Source organism: Protopterus annectens, chromosome 1.part0 (genome assembly GCF_019279795.1).
Source record: "Protopterus annectens isolate FY-2018-M chromosome 1.part0, PAN1.0, whole genome shotgun sequence".
Classification (NCBI taxonomy): Eukaryota; Metazoa; Chordata; order Ceratodontiformes; family Protopteridae; genus Protopterus; species Protopterus annectens.
Genome location: NC_056725.1, coordinates 200,228,761 through 200,249,917, shown reverse-complemented (window position 1 = coordinate 200,249,917; position 21,157 = coordinate 200,228,761). Strand labels below are relative to the sequence as shown.

Sequence of the window (21,157 nt, the reverse complement as noted above, 5' to 3'; positions counted from 1 at the left end):
CATACCTTTTGACATAGCACAGTGTGGAAAACAGTGGTTAACACAACATTACTATTCGGATATCAGATCTTGGTGCATGAAACTTTCCAGTCATACAATACCACAGTAAACACAACCAGTCTGGGGTTTTCACTTTTACTGAGAGGTAATTAAACTTTTATTGATATATGACCTGTATGTCACTATTACTCTCCTACTGGCTTCTTCAGTCAGTAAAAATCATACCCGTTTTTAAATACTGCAAGGTGACATAAGTACCTTTCCTAGGCTAACTGTGTTCACCAACATGCTAATCCCAGTACCTAGGTATTCTCTTCATTATGCAGTGTGGTGGAGACTACCTGCTGATTACTGCACTGATTTATGAGCACAGGCTTCAGTAATGCCTAATGCACTTTTATAAGGTGCTGGTGCATTACCTTCATATAAAACATCAAATGGTTCAGATATACATTTGTTTGGTATATGAAATCCTTGCATCTACAGCAAGCATTCATTTTTTGCAACAAGGATATTTTTATGTATACTTATGGCTGTGGATTACCATTGAAACAATTCATAAACCACTCTTTTTGATGTTTAATGAAATATAGGTTACATCACAAATGTTCCATGAATTCTGAGATAGTAAATACAGTTGCACCCATATGAATATAAGAAGGAAGGTCTTGTATTACTTTTTAGAATAGGGAGGGGCATTTCACGTGTATATTTATGGTTATGATTTACCCTTCAAACAGATCATAAACCACTCATTTTGATGCTTAATTAGATGGAAGCTGTACCACAAATGCTCCCAGGAATTCTGAGAAAGTAAATACTTTTGAGGTCATATGACTATAAAATAGTTCATTTTTAAGGCACAGAGTATAGTAACTCAGACTCTAAACAAAGTTCATAGATTAGTACTAGGCTGACCGCCCTTGTGAGCCATTTTAAGTCTAACCATTTATCCCCTGTGAGATTCAAACCCTGTACCTTATGTTTGTAATGCAAACACCTTAACCATTAGGCCACCCTCGCAACCAGTACCATCCTTCTATATAATAATGATTTTATTTTAGAACAAAAATAATTATCTTGGATCATCTGGGTATTTTTGCAATGATCACTGTACAAATGAAATCATGGAAATTTAAGACCTAGTGATGTACAGGGTACAAGAATATAGTAAGAGATGTTTTCTGGACTGTGTGTGTGTGTGTGTGTGTGTGTGTGTGTGTGTGTGTGTGTGTGTGAGAGAGAGAGAGAGAGAGAGAGAGAGAGACTAATTCATGGTGATTCCATGAACAGATGTCCAAACCACCCACAAAGGAGTATGTGTTTAAGGTTTTCTCACACCCACCTAACCCTTACCAGCAACCCCATGTTAGTCTTAAATTCTGGTCAATAAACCCACAGATGGACATTAGGCAACCTTATTTCACACATTTCCTTATGGAAGCATGTTTGGAGATTGTCATTGAATCAGCTATGTCTAGTGTGCCAGACTGCTAAAAGCATCTGCTAGTCATACATCAACCATTTTTGCATGTTGTCCGCTAAACCAGTGAAGGGAGTCACATGGTTAATAGCAATGTACTGTTACCAGTGTGGGTATAGATATGCTATGGTGCCAATTAAACTCACTTGTGCACTAGACTGATAGGGCTACAGCACTTAATATTAGGTGAACAAAGTGGGTAAATGTATACAAGGGGTGTGCAGGGCCGTGGGGGTAAACTTTATTTTTTGTCAAAACTTATAAATGCAGGAGGATACTTTCTGGCTATCTGATGCTTGCAGCAGCTATAATTTATACTTACAATCAATTGTCCTCATAAATTCAAGTCTTTATGATTTGTAAGAATGGAAACAAGCTTATACTTGCTTGGCAACAATACTCTCCTTTTTGGCACATGTGCCTCACAGGATTGTCTCATGCCTTTTGTTGCTGTACTTTTGTTGTCTGTTTATACAGCTATAGCTACAGCTGGACTGCCCAACAGCAGTGTTAGGTGGTGATGCCATGCATATACTAGACTTTCAGTTGGTGACATCTGCTATTCATTCAGCTCCAACACACATTCCAAAAATGCACAGGATAAAATGAATACAGACATTTAATCTCTTTAGTATGAGCCATTACTTCCTGGGTCTCTGTGTACATAGTAGAGGACAAAAAAGGTGACCAAGTCTTTTCAAGTACCTGGCAGCTGCCAAACAAGGTCCTTGAAGGATGGAATAATATCTGTTTCAGGTAAAAAGGCAAGGGTAATAAGGAGCATTTGAAGAGGAAAGGTAACATTTGTACCTCAAAGGAAGCACAAGATGGTGCTTTTAGAGCTGGTGCCACATGATCTACCCAAAGTGAAAAGGACATCCTTTGGTTGTTGCTTTTAGATTTTTTTCTGTAAGATTTTAAACTGAAACATTGAGACCTGTAACTTAGCATTGAAAAAAGCAGTTTAATATGCAACTTGAAATAAAAGTAAGCCAAACACTTTAGAAACTGCAGTAATCAGAAGCATGGCTAGGATGGGGCAAAGGGGGACAATTGCCTCAGGGGCAAAGTGTTAGGTATCAATTTCCAATCGCTCTTTTGTGCATACTGGCTTTTAAAAGCCAGTATTGCATTCACTGCAGCACTCCATACGTGGTCTAAACTGCAGCAACCTACAGTTTAAAACAAATAAAAATAATTTTTTTTTTCTTTCTTTTCTTTAATGTAAAAATCAGCATGCTGATGCACTCCATGTGCGGTCTAAACTGTAGCAACTGTTTGTATTGTTGCAAGCAGCTTGCTACAGTTTAAATGTTAAGACAATTGTTTTTAACTAAAACCAAAGTGCTGTTGCCCCCTGTATGAGGTATAAATTGTGGCAACTGCTTGCTCTAATGTAGTGTCTGCTTCGCTCTTTGGCTACTGGTTACTGTTTGAATAGCTGGCAGGATTGGGCACTGCTTTGTGGGATTGGAACGGGGAGTTAAATGAACCAGCCAAACCTCTGACTATAATACATGAAATCAGATAGACTTGCAGCTACTATTAGCTGAAATGAAATAGTCAGTTAGGGTTAGATTCTAACAAATATGTTCTACAGAGTCAAAGTTTATACAGGGTTTTAGTCCTTGCAGCTTTGGTATATCCATAAACCAGTCAAATCACTGATGTCTGTTCTGAGTACATTCTTATGTCAAATGTTTTAGCTTGTTGAATATACTTCCTGCTTGTCAAGGATGTGGCCCCTATCCAGCGGTCATGCTTGTCATTTTTGACAGAGGTCAGGTTAAGAATCCTTATCGTTTTGCCAGTGATAAATCTGAAATTTTGTCTTTGTCCTTGACAAGTGTTAACTTGTCAAAAACAACCTGCAGCTATACACAAACACAAACTGTTTTTAAACCTGATGACTCCAGCACATTTGCTTTTATCATAACTTGGAACTTTATATCACACAAAATAAAAGTCTACATAATTCAAGATGGAAGCCTGTACAGTAGAAATGGGTAAGGCTTAAGCCTTAAAAAGTTTTATGGGTGGATCATATGGCAGCCATCTCAAAATCATTGATGCTGCAAGGGTGACTGAAATCCAAGCATATCTGCCACTTCCTTTAACTCATGACTGCTGTATGGTTGACATCTGTTTTCCTAATCATCATGTATACAAAAGAAACAATACACTGGGTACTGGCTGGTCCAATCATTCCATGCACACAATACTGCTGCCTGTAAATATAGTCTTTGTGCATGGTGTCTCAACACCCAGAAGCAACTGTGATCTTCACAGGTCCTCTAGGTGACCCATTGTTGTTGCTAGCAGAAGTACGATGGTATGCATCTCTAGGACATTGTGCAGTCTGTCACTGAATTAGCCGCACTTCAGAGGACAGTGCTTGGTCTTCATGTCTACCAATGTTACTAGTGCATCCCTGCACACCCTCTGTACCTTTGGCTTAGTCTGTGCTATTGTACTACTTACACATTTCCTGCTGGGCCTGTTCTGAAGCATGCTATTCTCCGTTTTGTCCAGAATCTCCTAGACATTCATGCTTACACATCTCTGCCCTGTTCCTGATTTTATTTACTCTGCATGCAAGCAGGACTTCACTGGCATCAGGAGAATGTTGCCAAGCAGATGTTTTCAGCAGCGCTTTTCCATCTGGCTGTGGTGCTGTGATTACTTTGCTGGGACATGTATTGTGTCATGTCAGTATATAGGACCAACAGTGAAGTGCATCTCTGGGTCTTTCTAGATTGAAATATATCCTTCCACTAAAGATCAGAGCTTTCAATGTTGTAAACAGATTGTCAGCTACCTGTTGCCCAGCTTATCAAGCAAATACTGAATGCCACTGTATACTTACTACCGGTTGATGGCAGCTCCATTATGTCTGCATTTAATGGATGTTTTTACAGTGGGCTCATATGTTCACTGTTGCTAAGCAACACCTATAGGAACTGTGTATTTGAGAAGCCAACGTGTTTTCACTGGCCTTCTCCCTAGGTTGCCAGCAATAGTTACATGCTTTGGCCAGATCAGTTGGAGCCCTGATATATTCACACTTTGAGATTTGGCTAGTATGGACTCTGCCACACAGCAAGCAGCCATATCTTTTCTATCTAAAAAAAATGGCTATAACTTGTAGGGAGTGAAAGTCATAATACCTCTGCAAGCTAAGTAACTGATGTTGTTACGATTATCTGTCCCCTTGTATAACACAGATAAAAGGTTAAACAGTAGTGAGGTACGTGTGATGTCCAGTCCTGGTTTCTGATGCTGAAAAGGTAGTACCCAGTAGTGCTACTATTACTACTACTAAAATGTTGTTTGTCTTTTCGGTGTTAGGGATCACCACAGCAGAACTCTGGTCTGTTAGTGATTGGCAGTAGATGATTTTTATGGTGCCAGCCCGATACTCATCCTTCAGCGAAGGCACAGCCATTCATGCATGTCTTTCAGAGGCCACTCAACCTTGGGGAGGACAAGCAGACTCCACACAGAAGGCACTCCAGCCATGAATCGAACAGGAGAACCTCTTGCTGTGAGGCAACAACGCTACCGCTGTACCACCGCGGCTTCTACTACTACTACTCCAACGTAAGAAAAGGAATATGTAGAGAAATTGCAAAAAATACTTCATATTACTTGTTCATGTCTATATCTTGAAAAATGTTTATGCCAATTATGAACACTTATTCAAAGTGGCAGGATGTTTATTTTGTAACAACTTCGATTGTAGGTACAGTTATGTAAAACTCAAGGGCAAATTTAAGTAAACATGCAATATATAAAATGATAATATCGGACAATACAGCATTCTTCATGAGTGGAAAATCTGCAGAATTATTAAGGAAAGGGAAGTACTCACATTACTTTTATTCTTAGTATTCTTCACTGAATGGATTATCAGAATGAGAAGAACAAAGAGCATGTAAAATGTAGCTGATTGTGGCTTGAAATCAGAATACAGTTTTATCATGGCACTTGATAGCCAAAGCGCCACAGTGTTTTATTCCCTACTTTGTGTCATTTTTAATGTAGATCATGTCTTAATAAAAGCATTGTAAACATTTTAGTAAGACACACCCACATAATTCTGCTTTTGCTGGAGGGTTAGCATTCAAGAATGTCCGTAGACTTTAATGAACATGACCCTAAGTAAGTAGAGTGGCATATCCTTTAAAGTCTATGGATGTCATTCACAAACTAACCCTCCAGTGAAATCACCAATGGGTAAAGTAAAACTGTGACTTCCAGATCATTACTGTTACAAATGTGAATTTTACAGAGTAATTACTTAAAGCATCAGCAGGATATATTTCTATTGATGATGGAAGGAGTGTCTTGTAGTGCAGGATGCACAATACTGTGGAGCAAAAGTTAAGCAAAAAATTGTGACTAGACTTAGCATTTTAACAGGGGTGTGTATACTTTTTTACATCCACTGCATATATATATATATACATACATACATATATATATATATATATGTATATATATATATATATATATATATATATATATATATATGGGTCTACTTCAAAACATCTAAAACCCATAACATCTAATTTCATAACACTGAGACCAGAACATCTAAAACCCATAACATCGAATTTCATAACATGTAACACTACAAATCACAAGAAAATAACATCCCCTCCACATATAACGACATCAAACTACCAAACACACTTTTTACTATGCTTTTTATGTCGAGTTACATTTGCAGTTTGGCACCCTTATCCTCTTACCATTACATATCATGTTAGAGTATTATGCACAATAATGACAACCTTTAATTCACTCACAAAAGGGCACAGTTATATTGGGAAAGAAAGAACAGTGAGAATTTTGGACTATTCCATTTAACACCCGCAACCAGGTCTATAAGTAGACATTAAATAGCCTGTGGAATGCAGAATCATTTGCTGCCTACCTGTATGTGACAAGCTATATAGTGATACTACTTGTAATATGACTGTAAAATATAAGCATAATTGGCTACTGAATATACCATTTTAATGTTTAGTAGTAACAAGGTCAGAGACATTCCCTGCTGAGCCACTTCTGCAGCTTTCTTGTTTAACCCTCACACAAATGTTTTATTGTTGCTGTGGTATGCACTATCTGATGTTTGTAATAGCCTCCCAAAGAGTCAGAGATATATTAGCCAAAAATTTACAAGTACACACTCAGATGACTTTTGACCACAATCCCCATCTTCCTATTAAAATCTATATTTCTACATACATATTTACCTTGGTAAGTGTAACAAGTGTAACATTCTCACTGGTCAAGTTGGACCATAGAGCAGTCTCCTTCAACTTAAAAATAAAATCTCAGACATGAGGTAAACCTTAACCCTTTAGGAATTATTACAAGGCAAACTTCCTACTTTTACATGACACCTTGGCAGAATTTAAAGCCCCCCCCCCCAATCCCAGGGAACACTACTGTATATGCAGAGTCATTCACGAAAACCCCATTATAATCATGTATACAGCTGCACAGAGGCAGTGGTACCTGCCCAAAATAAGCACAGGACAAACTCAAAAAACAAGTCACCCTGGTCGAATTCAACATCAGTAGGTTGCATAACAAAAGGAAGAAAATCATGGCCAAAATAGAATGTGCAATGCCCAGCAAGTTAAGAGTTCCCTCCTCAAACTAATTAAAAACTCAGGAAACTAATTAAGCTAAATGGAGGCTCTTTCAAGCCTCCTGTCCAGAAATTTTTACTTCAGCATCTTTACCTTTCTAGTTGTCTCCCAATTAGCTTGGGGTTTACTGTAAATTTCCAAAAATCATTGCTGACTCCTTCTGAGGATCATGCTTTCATTGGGTGCAGGCTCCATACTGTTCCAATGCTGGCATCCTTGCTTCTTCCCAAGGCTTTAACTCTGATTGCTTTCTTTCAATCCCTTCTTTCTTTGATTACAGCCAGGGAGTTTTTAAGGGCTCTGCATTACATGGTTTCTGGACATTATCCACCAGTGGGGTACTCCTCAAGTAGATCTATTTGCCTTCCCTCTGAACAGACAACCTCCTCTCTTTTGCACCAGAGTCCTATGTCCTCTGGCCTGGAAGGTAGACGCCCTCTCTTTTTCTTGGAATGGGGTGTTTCTTTATGCCTTCCATTCCCTTCCTCTCATTCTGAAGGCCCTGTTTAAGATAAAACAGGATGCTCCCAAAATCCTGCTGGTGACTCTCTTATGCCCATGTAGCAATGGTGCCTTCTTCTGCATTTAACCAAGGGCAGTCATCACAAGTTACCTCTCAGGGTGGACCTAATCACACAATACAAGGGATCTCTCATCTATCTATCTGCACCTACTCACTCTTCAACTGACATTTGTGAGTGATAGGGTTTTGATCACCTTTAGACACCTTTTTTATGAAGATGTGCTTCAGGTCCTGCAGGAGGCCAGAAAACCCAGAACTAGAAAATCTTATTTGTCCAAATGGAAGAGATTTTCTGTCTGGTGTCTTCCCGTAACCTGGATCCACTTACCGTGGATGTTCCTTTGGTCCTCTCTTATTTGTGTGAATTGCTCAATGCTGGGTAGGTATAGTCTTCCTTTAAGGCCCACCTGTCAGCTATTCTTGCTTGTCTGCCTTTGACTCTCCCTTTGGCCTGTAAACTTGAGGCCAAACAGTTTTTTAAAGGCAACATTCACATTAGGTCTCCCAAAAAGCCTGTCCATCCCTCCTCTGACCTTAATTTTGTTTTAGAAAAATTGACTCTGGCTCCTTCTGAGCCTGCTGCTTCAGTTTCCTTACAGCACTGTTCTTGGAAGACTGTTATTCTTTTGGCCCTTATCTTTGCCAAACTGGTCTCTGAGCTGTAAACCCTTATGACTGTTCCTCTGTTTTTGTTTTTTCATATGGACAGGGATTATTTTCATAATAATCCTTCTTTTACACCCAAGGTGGTTAATGAGTTGTGTCATAGTCTAGTCATTTGCCGACTTTTTACATTCTCCACAATGTGCTAGTGAGAGGATTCTTCACACCTTGGATTTGCATAGACAACTAAGATATTATTTGGATAAAACTAAACATTCATACATTTGAACATTTTGTTTCCTTTCATTCTAGATCTTTACATTTCGCTGTTTCCAGGCAAACCATTTCTTCTTGGATATTTAAAGCCATGTCTTTTTGTTAATATTTTAATGGAAAGAGCCTTCCTTATTCTGTTACGGATCACTCTACTATAGCTGTAGCCTCTTCTGTTGCTTTTTTTCAAAGATTTGGATACTAGTTCTATTCTTGAGGCAGCTACCTGGACTTCTGCGCACACCTTTACCAAGCACTATAAGTTGGATGTGATCTCTAGGGCTAGAGCTGGTTTTGCCAGGGCCATCCTTCACGGTTTTCTTGAGGGCTCTGCTGGACCTTCCTCCTCACAATCTACTTCCTGAGCTATTGCACTCTCCCTATTGCACAGAATACTGCAACAGTGATATGGAAGGACATAGTACAGTTGTGTAAAATCTTACCATAAAAGTACATGTCCTTCTCTTCACTGTTGCACTATTCACCCCCCCCCCCCATTCCTTTTCTCTTCTGGATGTGCTTGTTATTGAGGACTGTACTGTTTGACGTATGAATCTGTTTTGTATGTAGGCATGCCAGACACTTATTTATTTGACATTCTTGTGTATTGCACACTGCCAGCTAGACATCACCCTACAGAGGTAGCTTCAGATGAGTGCATACCAGGTATACTAGCATGTTGTTAAGAGAGCTTGCAACCTTGCATACTGATGACCTTTTTTCTTATGCAGGACCTTTCCATAGGGAAAGTACAAAATCTCAGGAAGAAGGTTGGGAGGAGGAAGGGCCAGCAGAGCCCTCAAGAAAACCATGATGAATGGCCATAGCAAAACCAGCTCTAGCCCTAAAAATCACATCCAACTTATAGTGCTTGGTAAAGGTATGCACAGACGTCCATGTAGCTACCTCAAGAATAGAATTAGTATCCAGACCTTTGAAAAAAGCACCACAAGAGGCTAAGGCCCTTGACAGGAACACTAGGTACATGTTGCCTTTGCTTACTATTGATGAGTGTACTGTGACCCTAATCTTAAAACCTATCCATAACTCTAAAACACACTGTGTCCCTAATCCTAAAACTCTGTTCTTGAGCCTAATGTATGTATCGTTTCTTTCAAGAATGTATCTTATGGTTTGTATTGTTTCATTTTTCTCAAGTACGTTTCCTTATGCTATGTACTGTTTTCTTATTTCCAGCTTTTCTTCCTGTACCTCCGCTGAAAAGGGGCTTTTACCCAGCCAAACCATCCCAAGCAAACACCTGTAAATAAATAAACAATAAAGTCTAAAACCTCATCCATAACCCTAAAACTCCATTCATGACCCTAACTGTGTAATCCAGTCCGTGCATCTAAAATCCTCTTCGTAATCGTAAAACTTCCTCAATAATCCTACCTGTGCTGCTGTGGTAACTCTTTAAATGGGTGGCAACAGCTGGGCATCTGTACCCACATCATAGCAACAACAGGCGGCACTTGCTACCGTGCATTCCAGTATGCCCTATTCTACAAAAATCAAAGTCACAAGGTTACACGAACTTTACAGTGTGAGACCAAATATGCCACCGGAGTTGGGAAGGTGGCTAAATGGTTAAGGTGTTTGCCTTATAAACAAAAGGTGCAGGGTTTGACACTCATAAGGAATAATTGGCTAGGCTTAAAATGGCTTGCAAGAGCAGTTAGTTTAGTACGAACCTATAAGGTCCCCCTGACCTATAAGGTAGGAAATAAGAAAGCGTGGTGAAAATGACATACAATATTTAAATCGTTCTTTCAGTCTGGCTTCAGCTCCTAGAGAAGTTATGTTAACTTTTTTTTCCTGAAGTAAAATACGTCTTAAACTATAACAATCATCGTTATTTACTGACTGTAATTCACTAGCTTTACTCCAAAGCGTCCAGTTTTAGGAGGGAAATTGCAATTTTTAACCAATATTTGAGAAGCCCCATGATGATATCTTTGAGGTATGTCTGATATTTTTTCTTCTTCCGACATCATAGTAAATCTTCCAATATTTTAAAACAGATATTTATGAATTGTATATTTACCGCGGTAGTACACTGACCATTTGCAGGCGCAGCCCGGGTGAAGAAATTCACAAAAACTGGAACAAATTCACATAGACGCAGTAATCACAATCACAAGTAAGCGAATATCTACAAAGCAAAGACTATCATCGCTTTTAATATTCGCGTTTTTTAACCAGAGCTACATCAGGTCACATACAGCACTTATGTAACTGCATTTCCACGTCTGGTGTTGTATGAGGTTAAAAAAACTATAAAAACGTGGGAACAGCGTATCTAACCAAAAGTTCCTAGACAGCATGACGTTCTTAAAAAAATAAATGGAAAAACATGTCTGAATGTTAACATTTTTAATACATTCAATCACAATTCCATTCAGAAGTGAAATAAAATAATTCAGTCAGAAATCGCTCCTTGGCCAACATGAAGGCTGCTTTACGGGACTCTCCTCTGTAGTGAGAATCCATTATGCAGAAACCGCATTCCGCAACAAACCAGCACAATCCCACAACATCCAGCCTGTATTCCAAGAAAACCTCGACGTCATCAACACAAATGGATTTTATAATGCGGGTCTACACATAGTCTGACTGACAAGACTCACATCCAATCATGCCAATAGAATAAACTGAACAAAACAAAAGAAATTGATAATATCAACCAATCAAATACAAGGAACTCTAGGAAGAAGGTTGGGCTATAATGTACATAATAAAAAACTAAATGACAACAGATAAGGCGGATCTATGGCGAGATTTAGCCAATGAAAGACTCGTTAGACGAAGTCCCTAGAAAAGCTGACCAATGGCTGAAGGATACTCACAGCCAGTCGCTAGAGTCTAGGTCTCCTGTTCAGTAGTGCTTTACATAGTTCATCAAGAAGCATATCGGTTAAAGTAATGTAGGGAGAAATGGTGTCTGTGGAGGAACCTAGAAGGTAAAGACAATTTTGTTAAATAAACTGTTGCAACTGTCGATGCTGATTGTGTAGTCGAAGAACAGTTTACGTGAACTGGGATCGAGTAGCGGGATTTCTACGAAATAAAATGCTGCACGAGGCTCAGAATTGGTCTATGTTATTGCAAATTTTCTTTGAAGGAGTGTGTTGTGTGTCCAACCTACAGAAAGAGAAAGGGACTAGATGTTATATGGGGGATGGGGACGGGGGTGCGGGGTGGTTGACATGTAGCCTGATCGTGGAGGCAACGCTTTTCTCTGGAATAAGTAAAGACCTTGCTAGTAAACAGCAGTATCACTTTTCTTGCTGCACTGACTGTCGATTTCTTGGAATTTCACATGCCACTAGAATGTATTTGTGCAATTGTTTTATGCATATAGTCTGAACTACTCTGTTAATGCTTACATTTCTGTGTTTTTTTTTTTAAACAAATGCTTTCTATTTCAGCCAGGCTAAGCCTGAATTTGGTCAATATTGATCAGTGCACTACCATGGTAAACAAATATAAATAATAAGTTAAGTGTAAACAAGAGGTGTGGCATATTTGTAGATTGCATTGTGTCTGGTGTAGTCTTAGAATATGGTTGGGCAGTCGAGCAGTGTACGGTGAGGTAGTATGGATATTGGGTAGGGGTGCAGATTAGGTGATGAGTGAATGCCAAGGAACCCGTGGCTGGGGATAGTAGCTGTAACTGTTGTAGTGACACGTTTATTTTTTTTATTCATTTTTGTCTTGTGACAGTTTAGTGTGTCTATATTTCTGATTTCTGGTTGCACATGTCTCATGTACACTTGAGTCTGAAAGTTGATTTGGTCAAGATTTATGTTGGTAACAAGATTCATCCAGAAGTTATGGGTTTGACTCCCACCACTGCCTGCCTACACATGAAAGAGGCATGTGTGTATATCTTAGTGGATCTACCTCGGTTAAAAAAATAATAATTATAAATTCATTATGGATATGACTAATGTTGATGTTGTTTCTTCCCAATCTTGGTATTCTCATAAACATCATAATGCATAGAAGTCATCTAGATTCATTTTGCCATTTGTTGGTGAAGGACAAAAAGTTATGCTTTATTTACTTGTCTGCTTAGTTCGTTTTGTCACCTTGGTTCATAGGTTAATATATTCACACTAGCTTGTTGATCAGGTAGATCATTTGTAGCATAGCCTCAAGGTCCCATGTTGTTGATACCTTACAACCCAAATTAAGTGCTGTGTAATTAATTAGTGGGCTTGTGTACTAATCTCTGTTTACCACTTGAGACATAACGTGTTCTTGTACTAGTGAAATGAATTTTGTTGTGGGAGGTAGACATGTTAGTTTTATGTTGAATGCTTTTTATATCTCCTTATTAGCCAATCATGCTATTTAGTTTTTAGAGCACATTTCACACAGACACACACACATGTGCAGAACAAATAGCAACCCTCAGTGACCATCCTTGTTTTCCCTAGTCCATTTGTGATAAGGACAAGCACATAGCAAAATGAAAGTAATAAAATTTAAAAAAAATGTTTGTTACAACTAACAGAAGAAAGAAAATGAGTTTTTAGTTATTTGTGTGCAATTTATTGCAAATGCGTAAGTGCATAGAGCATGCTTAATTTATTTATTTTGTGTTACGAATACCAACCTGCATGTGGTTTTATCAAGTTTACATGATGCCAGTCTCCTTTTCTAATGTTTATTTCTTACAAAGGTGTGTATGAATGGGGGGGGGGGGTAATCACTCCCAAGTTATTCAGCCTTAGAAGTCTTTGGTCTTGTACATTGTTCTTGACTGTTCTTTCTAAACTTCATATGCTTCACATTTATACAGTTCCATGCAAGGGAATTTGACATTACTGTTCAGACCTAGTGTAGAACAAATTGTTTCTGAAATGATGGAGGTTGGGTTGGCCTTGTGAGCACTTAAATGTGTTATAGACAATGAAATGCTTTCCCGTGTGAAAACATTGTAAAGAGGGTTGTGGATGGGTGGCGTGACAAAGGAAGAAGGATGCGCTAAAGCTGGTAGCAGGTACAATGATGGGGAAACATGGTACTATGTTTCATTTCATGTGGTTTGGTTAGTAATCTGCTTTTAACTTCAGAGGTTTCTGCTGTGATTACTGTGTGCAAGTGTGTGTTCGTTGGTTTCATTTAGCAGTCTGTAATCATGTAACAGATTCGCAAGATCTGTTACAGTCTGTATTTTGTTGTTTGCACATTTGTTTTCATTTTCAATTTTTAATAGTTTATGTTATGGTTTATTCTCTTTGTATAAAGTGCTGTATTGCTTTTGTCTTAAGTCTGGCAGAAATGCAATGGCTACAGAGCCAAACTTTTGTGATTTTCTACTAAAATTACTTTTTTTTCTGTATCTGTCAATAAGTTGTCTTGTTAACCGTTTTACATTAGATGTCAAGTTACTTTAAACATAAACTATTTCCCTGTTTAAGTACTTTTGTTTATTTTTTTCTTCCTTGGGTACTAACACTGTTCACAAAATATTCTTCTGGGAAAATTCCCCAAGGTTTTTAGTTTCCTTCATGTTTTACTGCAGTGTTATTTTGAAGATTTTTTTTTTGTGAAGCCTAAGGGATTTAAATGTTTTTGAATTGTAATAAGAACTGGAAGCTGTTCTGGGTTTGCTAGGCGAATAAGGCTCCACCTTAAACAAATTAAACTTACTTTATTGTGCAAGTCAGATTGTCACACTCTGTAATTACACTCTCCTCTATCTAGAATGTTAATCTTTTTTCTGATTTACTTTTTAAATTTCTGATGTCCACTTTGCAGCAGTGCCTAGTGCTGTTCTACATACAGTAGAGAGTCTATTATCCAAACGTCAAATAAAGTCTGAATATGTAAACGTTATGCGTATTCGTTTGTGCGTATTTTTTTATCTTGTAGCCTGCCCGTGTGTGAAAAATATTCCTTATCGTCCACTGGAATCGCTGGATGCTTGAAAAGTATATTCCCTACGTGCAGAAGAAAGACTCGATTTTATAAGTTTTTTTATCCAGTTCAATTACAGATGCAGTGTTTGCTCTGAGAGTGTTGATGGAGAAGTACAGAGAAAGTCAGAAGGAGTTGCATTGTGTCTTTGTGGACTTAGAGAAAGCATATGACAGGGTGCCTAGAGACGAGTTGTGGTATTGTATGAGGAAGTCGGGAGTGTCAGAGAAGTATGTAAGAGTGGTACAGGGTAAGTATGAGGGTAGTGTGACAGCGGTGAGGTCTGCGGTGGGAGTGACGGATGCGTTTTAAGGTGGAGGTGGGATTACATCAAGGATCAGCTCTGAGCCCTTTCTTATTTGCAATGGTGATAGACAGGATGATAGATTAGGTCAGACAGGAGTCCCTGTGGATTATGATGTTCGCAGTTGACATTGTGATCTGTAGTGAGAGTAGGGAACAGGTGGAGGAGACCCTGGAGTGGTGGAGATATGCTATAGAGAGAAGAGGAATGAAGGTCAGCAGGACTAAGACAGAATATATGTGTGTGAATGAGAGGGAGGATAGAGGAATGGTGAGGATGCAGGGAGTAGAAGTGGCAAAGGTGATTGAGTTTAAGTACTTGGGATCAACAGTTCAGAGTAATGGTGAGTGTGGAAGAGAGGTGAAGAAGAGAGTACAGGCAGGATGCAGTGGGTGGAGAAGAGTGTCAGGAGTGATTTGTGACAGACAAATACCACTAAGAGGGAAAAGGAAGGTCTACAAGAGGGTAGTGAAACCAGCTATATTATATGGGTTGGAGACAGTGGCACTGACAAAAAGGCAGGAGTCAGAGCTGGATGTGGCAGAGTTAAAGATGTTAAGATTTGCACTGGGTGTGTCGAGGTTGGACAGGATTAGGAATAAGTATATTAGAGGGTTAGCCTAGGTTGGAAGGTTTGGAGACAAAGTCAGAGAGGCAAGATTATGTTGTTTTGGACATGTGCTGAGGAGGGATGCTGAGTATATTGGGAAAAAGATGCTAAGGATGAAGCTGCCAGGTAACAGGAAAAGAGGAAGGCCTAAGATAAGGTTTATAGATGTGGTGAGAGAGAACATGCAGGTGGTTGGTGTGACAGAGCAAGATGCAGAGGACAGGAAGAAATGGAAACAGATGATCCGCTGTGGCGACCCCTAACGAGAGCAGCCGAAAGAAGAAGATCCAGTTCAATTATATGTTTGAGTTCAGATAATTGACTCTCTACTGTAGATAAATTAGAATGCGTAATTTATTTTACTCAACTTACTAATTAATGTTTTTGCTCATCGTGTGATCTTACTATTACTGCAATCTTTTCACCTTCTTACTATCTATACCTTCTCATGCCTGCATAAATTCCTCTAATGTACTATTGGATTGTATAACTCTTGTGAGTATAGCACAGTGTATACCAATGTACCACAAACTGTTTTCTCGTCCTTTACAATGTATATAACTCACATTTAAATTATGTAATGCAAATGCTGTCAATTGTACTTTGATATGTCTTGCCTACGTATTTGGATGTTACTCATATTTGTATGTATATGTAGTAACTGGAACTTTTCTCCCTGGGCATCCGCTGAAAAAGGACATGTGTCCAGTCAGACTTTCCCGGTAAACAAATGTAAAAATAAAAACTAAATAAAACATTTTAAAATAAATCTTATAAAGCTTACCCATTAGTGGTGGTTTCCTACTCCATAATATTTTAAACATTTTTTTTCTTATTATATGGCTTGTGTCCAAAAACAAATTATGTCTTGCTGTCTTTCCTTACAGTATTTAAAAAATAGTAACTTCTTATATCACTAATCATTGTTTTAACTTAAGAGATTCAAAGGACACATTATCTATCCCCATACTCATGGCCTTCTTACGCTTATCTCTCAATTTCTTTTTTATGCTTTTGTAGTTTCGTCCCAATATGCCCTTTATCGTTCCCTATATTAATAGGTTCATAGGTTCATACTAGGCTATCTGCCCTAGGGCATTTATAAGCTTAGCCAGAGTGTGTATGGCTTTCGCCACCCATTTTAAATTAATTTTGCTATGCCCTTTTTCGAGGTTAGTATACTGTGCCTCTGTCTAACAGTGACACAGAAGTGATACCCGGGGTAAACCTATGATCTCTCATCCACTTATCAAGGTTCCTCTTGAAGAGAGTCAATGAGGAACTCTGCCTAACCTGGACTGGGATTTTATTCCAGAGTGAAGGGAGCCTCTGGGTTATGAATCTGTCCCTCCAGCATGTCCTATTTATTTCATTGCTGAAGTTTAAGTCCCTCGAGCGTGTAGCTCGATGGGATTTGGACTTTCTGAGGTGCAGCATGTCCATTAATTCCGGGTTGGACATGGCTTTATACGTCAGGCACAGATCGCCTCTGAGCAGGCGGTATGCCACTGAGTAGAGCTGGAGTTTCTTTAACCGGGCAGCATACGGCATCTGTTTGAGCCCCTTGATCATCTTGGTGAGGTACTTTTGGGGTCTTTCCAGTTGCTGCAGGTGTCTGGTAAGGTACATCCCAAAGGGGCATTGTACTCAATTATGGGCCTGATGAGGGATGAGTAAAGAGGCACGATGACCTCCCCTGATCTAGATGTGAATCCCTTCATGATTAGGTGGGCTATATAAAATGTTTTTCTAACCACTTTGGCCACGTGATTGTCAAATGAGAGATTGCTATCAACTTGGGTCCCCAGGTCCCTAATTACTTCTTCTGTACTTAATGGATTACCACCTATGTGGTAATTTGTGGGCACTTTGTTTTTGCCAAAGGGGATGACTATACACTTTTTGGCGTTTAGCTTGAGGCCATGACTCTGGCACCAGTTGTCTGTTTCTATGAGGCCCTTTTGGAAGATGCTTGTGTCGGCTGGAGAGTCTATTATGGCGCCCAATTTGCAGTCATCTGCGAACTTGGTCAGCCACAGTCCTTCCATGTTGGCCTGTACCTCTGAGAAATATATACCGAACAAGAGAGGTCCCAAGACTGAGCCTTGTGGGACGCCACTTGTAACTGGTTTGGAGTCTGACATGGCTCCAGCTATTCTAACCATGTGGGTTCTGTCCTTGAGCCAGTTTGCAACCCATCTAATGACATAGGGGTTTATATTTAAGCTGGTGAGCTTATCTATAATGCCCGAGTGGGGTATTGTATCAAAGGCTTTTGCAAAGTCCAGGTAGGCTGTGTGGACCACCTTCCCCTTGTCAATGGCCTTGGTGACTGTTTCAAAGAAATCGACCAGGTTTAAGAGGCAGGATCTGCCCTTAACAAAGCCGAACTGGGTAGGATCCAGTGTCTGTAGGTCCCAAATATCTTTATTTATAAGGTCCATGATGATCCTTTCCATAGCTTTGCAGACCAAGCTAGTGAGACTTATGGGGCGATAGTTTCCAGGATCCGTTGAGGCACCACCTTTGTGGAGAGGGATAATAATTAATATCTTGTTAATTTGTCATTGTTCAGTACAACAACCTCCCCCCCAGCATTACCTTCTGTTTCCAGTACTTCATATGCAGTATTAACCATAACTGGTTCACTTTCAATTTGTATCAAAGTATTTCCACAATACAGTCCACCCACCCCATGTTTTCCAATTTCAAAACAGTTTCAGTCACATTTTTTCTGTCACTTTATTTTCTGTAATCTCAGTAATTTAGTTCCTCTATAAATTCACTTATATGCACATTGTCATGTTGTTCATCATTTCCTTCACCTTCATCACCTTGTTTGTACACTTCGTCAAATTCTGTTTCTTCTGTTAACAAATCACAATCAAACAAAGATGGCCTTCATTTTTTACACTTAGTACAAGTTGCTTGCATTGCTTTGCAGTATGCCCCTTTTCCTACGTAAATTACATCGTTTATAACATTATCGAATTTACCACAGGAGAAAACATGTTTCTGGTTTCCCCCAGTGTTAGAGAACACTTCTGTTTTCATTGATGAAATGTTCACTTAATAAATTACATATATGTAATGGGAGATGGAAAGCACGTTATCCTGAAAATCATGTCTGTTTAAAATATTATTCTATAATCTTTGTTTTTGTAGTCAGTGTGAAGTTGTAGTTAAACTTTTTTTTTTAACTAGTAATGTCATATCTGGGATAAAATAATCACTGCGTGGGTTGTCTTTAACATAAATCTCAAATAAATGAACAAATCCACATGCCAATCAGCATGTTTCAGAGAGGCAAAAGTCTACATACCTCTCAGTCTCCAAATGAATTATGGGACCTTGGTTCTGATACCTGAAAACCCAAAGGTTTCACCACATTATTCCGTAGTTCGTACCTATCCACCAAGAAACCATCCTTTATTTCATAAGCACTTCTTTTTCAAAACAGTCACCTAATCCACAGACTTTCTTGTATGTTATTATTCAGAGCATCTCTGCAGTATTTACACATCTTCTTGACTCATTGTCATGATTCTGTGCTATATCACCACGCTCTTGCTACACAGAAGAGCTACCAACAATCATCTCATAACCTGGAAGTAAATACTTTAAACCAGCAGTCACATTTTCTGTTTGTAGTGGAAACTTTTTAGCCATAATTTAACTCCAGTCTACACATATCCTGACAATGTCTCATGTGCCACCATCTTTTTACCCGAATTCTCATCACATTGCCTGCCACTGAAGAGAGACATGGCAGTAATTTCTGGCCATTCTCCATGTTTTTTTGAATAGTTTTACTTTCACTACTTTCCAGCTGCTTAGTCTTCAGTATCTTTGCTGCCCCCCCCCCCCCCCCCCATGCCTCTGACAGTAAGCACTCTCCAGGTATCCTTCAGATAGACTAGGGCAATTTTATATATACTCTGACCAAATTTCCATTGGCCCAGTGGGACTAACCTGGTCGTCAAAGAATAAAAAAGTAAATACATAAGCAAATTAACTGTGGGTTGACTACACTCAGGCTTATTGAAAGCCAGTAGGTTCTAAACTTAGTAATGGAACCTGTAAGAGGTGCTGGCACTTGGTCTATAAGTGTATTCAAGTCAAAATGAAGGTTCGTATCGGGGGGGGGCATGTATGGAAAGATCAGGTAGTGAAAACTGGGGGGGCTTTAAGATGGAAGGAGTAAAGGAAGATTGTGTACAGTGCAAAAAAAGTCTAATTGATAAAATTAATCATCTGTGTATTGGGTTTATTGATAGGGGTGTTGATATTGGAGAGATACTGGAATCGTGCCTACCGGGAAAAGATGTTTGGAAATGGTGTCACTTGGATTCGTAATGGTTAGGGAAGCACACAAAGTAGGAGTGGAGTAAGTGCTGCCTGCCTCGAGTTTCTTTGAGTACTACAGGGAAGAACAAAGCAGGATTCTGATGTTCAGCGCTGAATGTGGGCAAGGAGGCTAGGAACCACAAGCGGTAGTCTGTAGTACATTAGATCAGTGGATACAGAAAAGATTAATGTAGTAAGACTCAGTAGTAGAATTCAAGGTGAATAAAGTGGAGGAAAGCCAAAATAATAAGTTGCTTAAGGTTGAGCAAACTGGCAGATGCCCACCTCTGTGTTAAGAAGTAAGAGAGATATTTGAGCAGAACATGAGTATTCTTAGGTTCATAGGTTCATAGGTTCATACTAGGCTATCTGCCCTAGGGCATTTATAAGCCTAGCCAGAGTATGTTTGGCTTTCGCCACCCATTTTAAATTAATTTTGCTATGCCCTTTTTCGAGGTTAGTATACTGTGCCTCTGTCTAACAGTGACACAGAAATGATACCCGGGGTAAACCTACGATCTCCCATCCACTCATCAAGATTCCTCTTGAAAAGAGTCAATGAGGGACTCTGCCTAACCTGGACTGGGATTTTATTCCAGAGTGAAGGGAGCCTCTGGGTTATGAATCTGTCCCTCCAGCATGTCCTATTTATTTCAGTGCTGAGGTTCAAGTCTCGAGCGTGTAGCTCGATGGGATTTGGATTTTTGAGGTGCAGCATGTCCCTTAATTCGGGTTGGACATGGCCTTATACGTCAGGCACAGGTCACCTCTGAGCAGGCGGTATGCCACTGAGTAGAGCTGGAGTTTCTTTAACCAGGCAGCATATGGCATCTGTTTGAGCCCTTTGATCCTCTTGGTGAGATACTTTTGGGGTCTTTCCAGTTGCTGCAGGTGTTTGGTAAGGTACATCCCAAAAGGGGCATTGTACTCAATTATGGGCCTGATGAGGGATGAGTAAAGAGGCACGATGACCTCCCTAATCTAGATGTGAATCCCTTCATGATTAGGTGGGCTATATAAAATGTTTTTCTAACCACTTTGGCCACGTGGTTGTCAAATGAGAGATTGCTATCAACTTGGGTCCCCAGGTCCCTAATTACTTCTTCTGTACTTAATGGATTACCACCTATGTGGTAATTTGTGGGCACTTTGTTTTTGCCAAAGGGGATGACTATACACTTTTTGGCATTTAGCTTGAGGCCATGGCTCTGGCACCAGTTGTCTGTCTCTATGAGGCCCTTTTGGAGGATGCTTGTGTCGGCTGGAGAGTCGATTATGGCGCCCAGTTTGCAGTCATCTGCGAACTTGGTCAGCCACAGTCCTTCCGTGTTGGCCTGTACCTCCGAGAAATATATACCAAACAAGAGAGGTCCCAGGACTGAGCCTTGTGGGACGCCACTTGTAACTGGTTTGGAGTCTG

The 21,157-nt window shown here is 39.6% G+C and overlaps 1 protein-coding gene across 1 annotated transcript in view; it reads left to right on the top strand.

The window, feature by feature from the left end:
- The first annotated feature begins 11,416 nt into the window (after positions 1 to 11,416).
- LOC122789989 (hypoxia-inducible factor 3-alpha-like) overlaps positions 11,417 to 21,157 on the top strand; it is a 925,419-nt gene continuing 915,678 nt past the window's right edge. Inside the window, exon 1 of the mRNA XM_044057541.1 lies at positions 11,417 to 11,508. Within this exon, the coding sequence (XP_043913476.1) occupies positions 11,483 to 11,508 (26 nt within the window). The 5' untranslated portion in view covers positions 11,417 to 11,482. The remainder of the gene's footprint in view (positions 11,509 to 21,157) is intronic.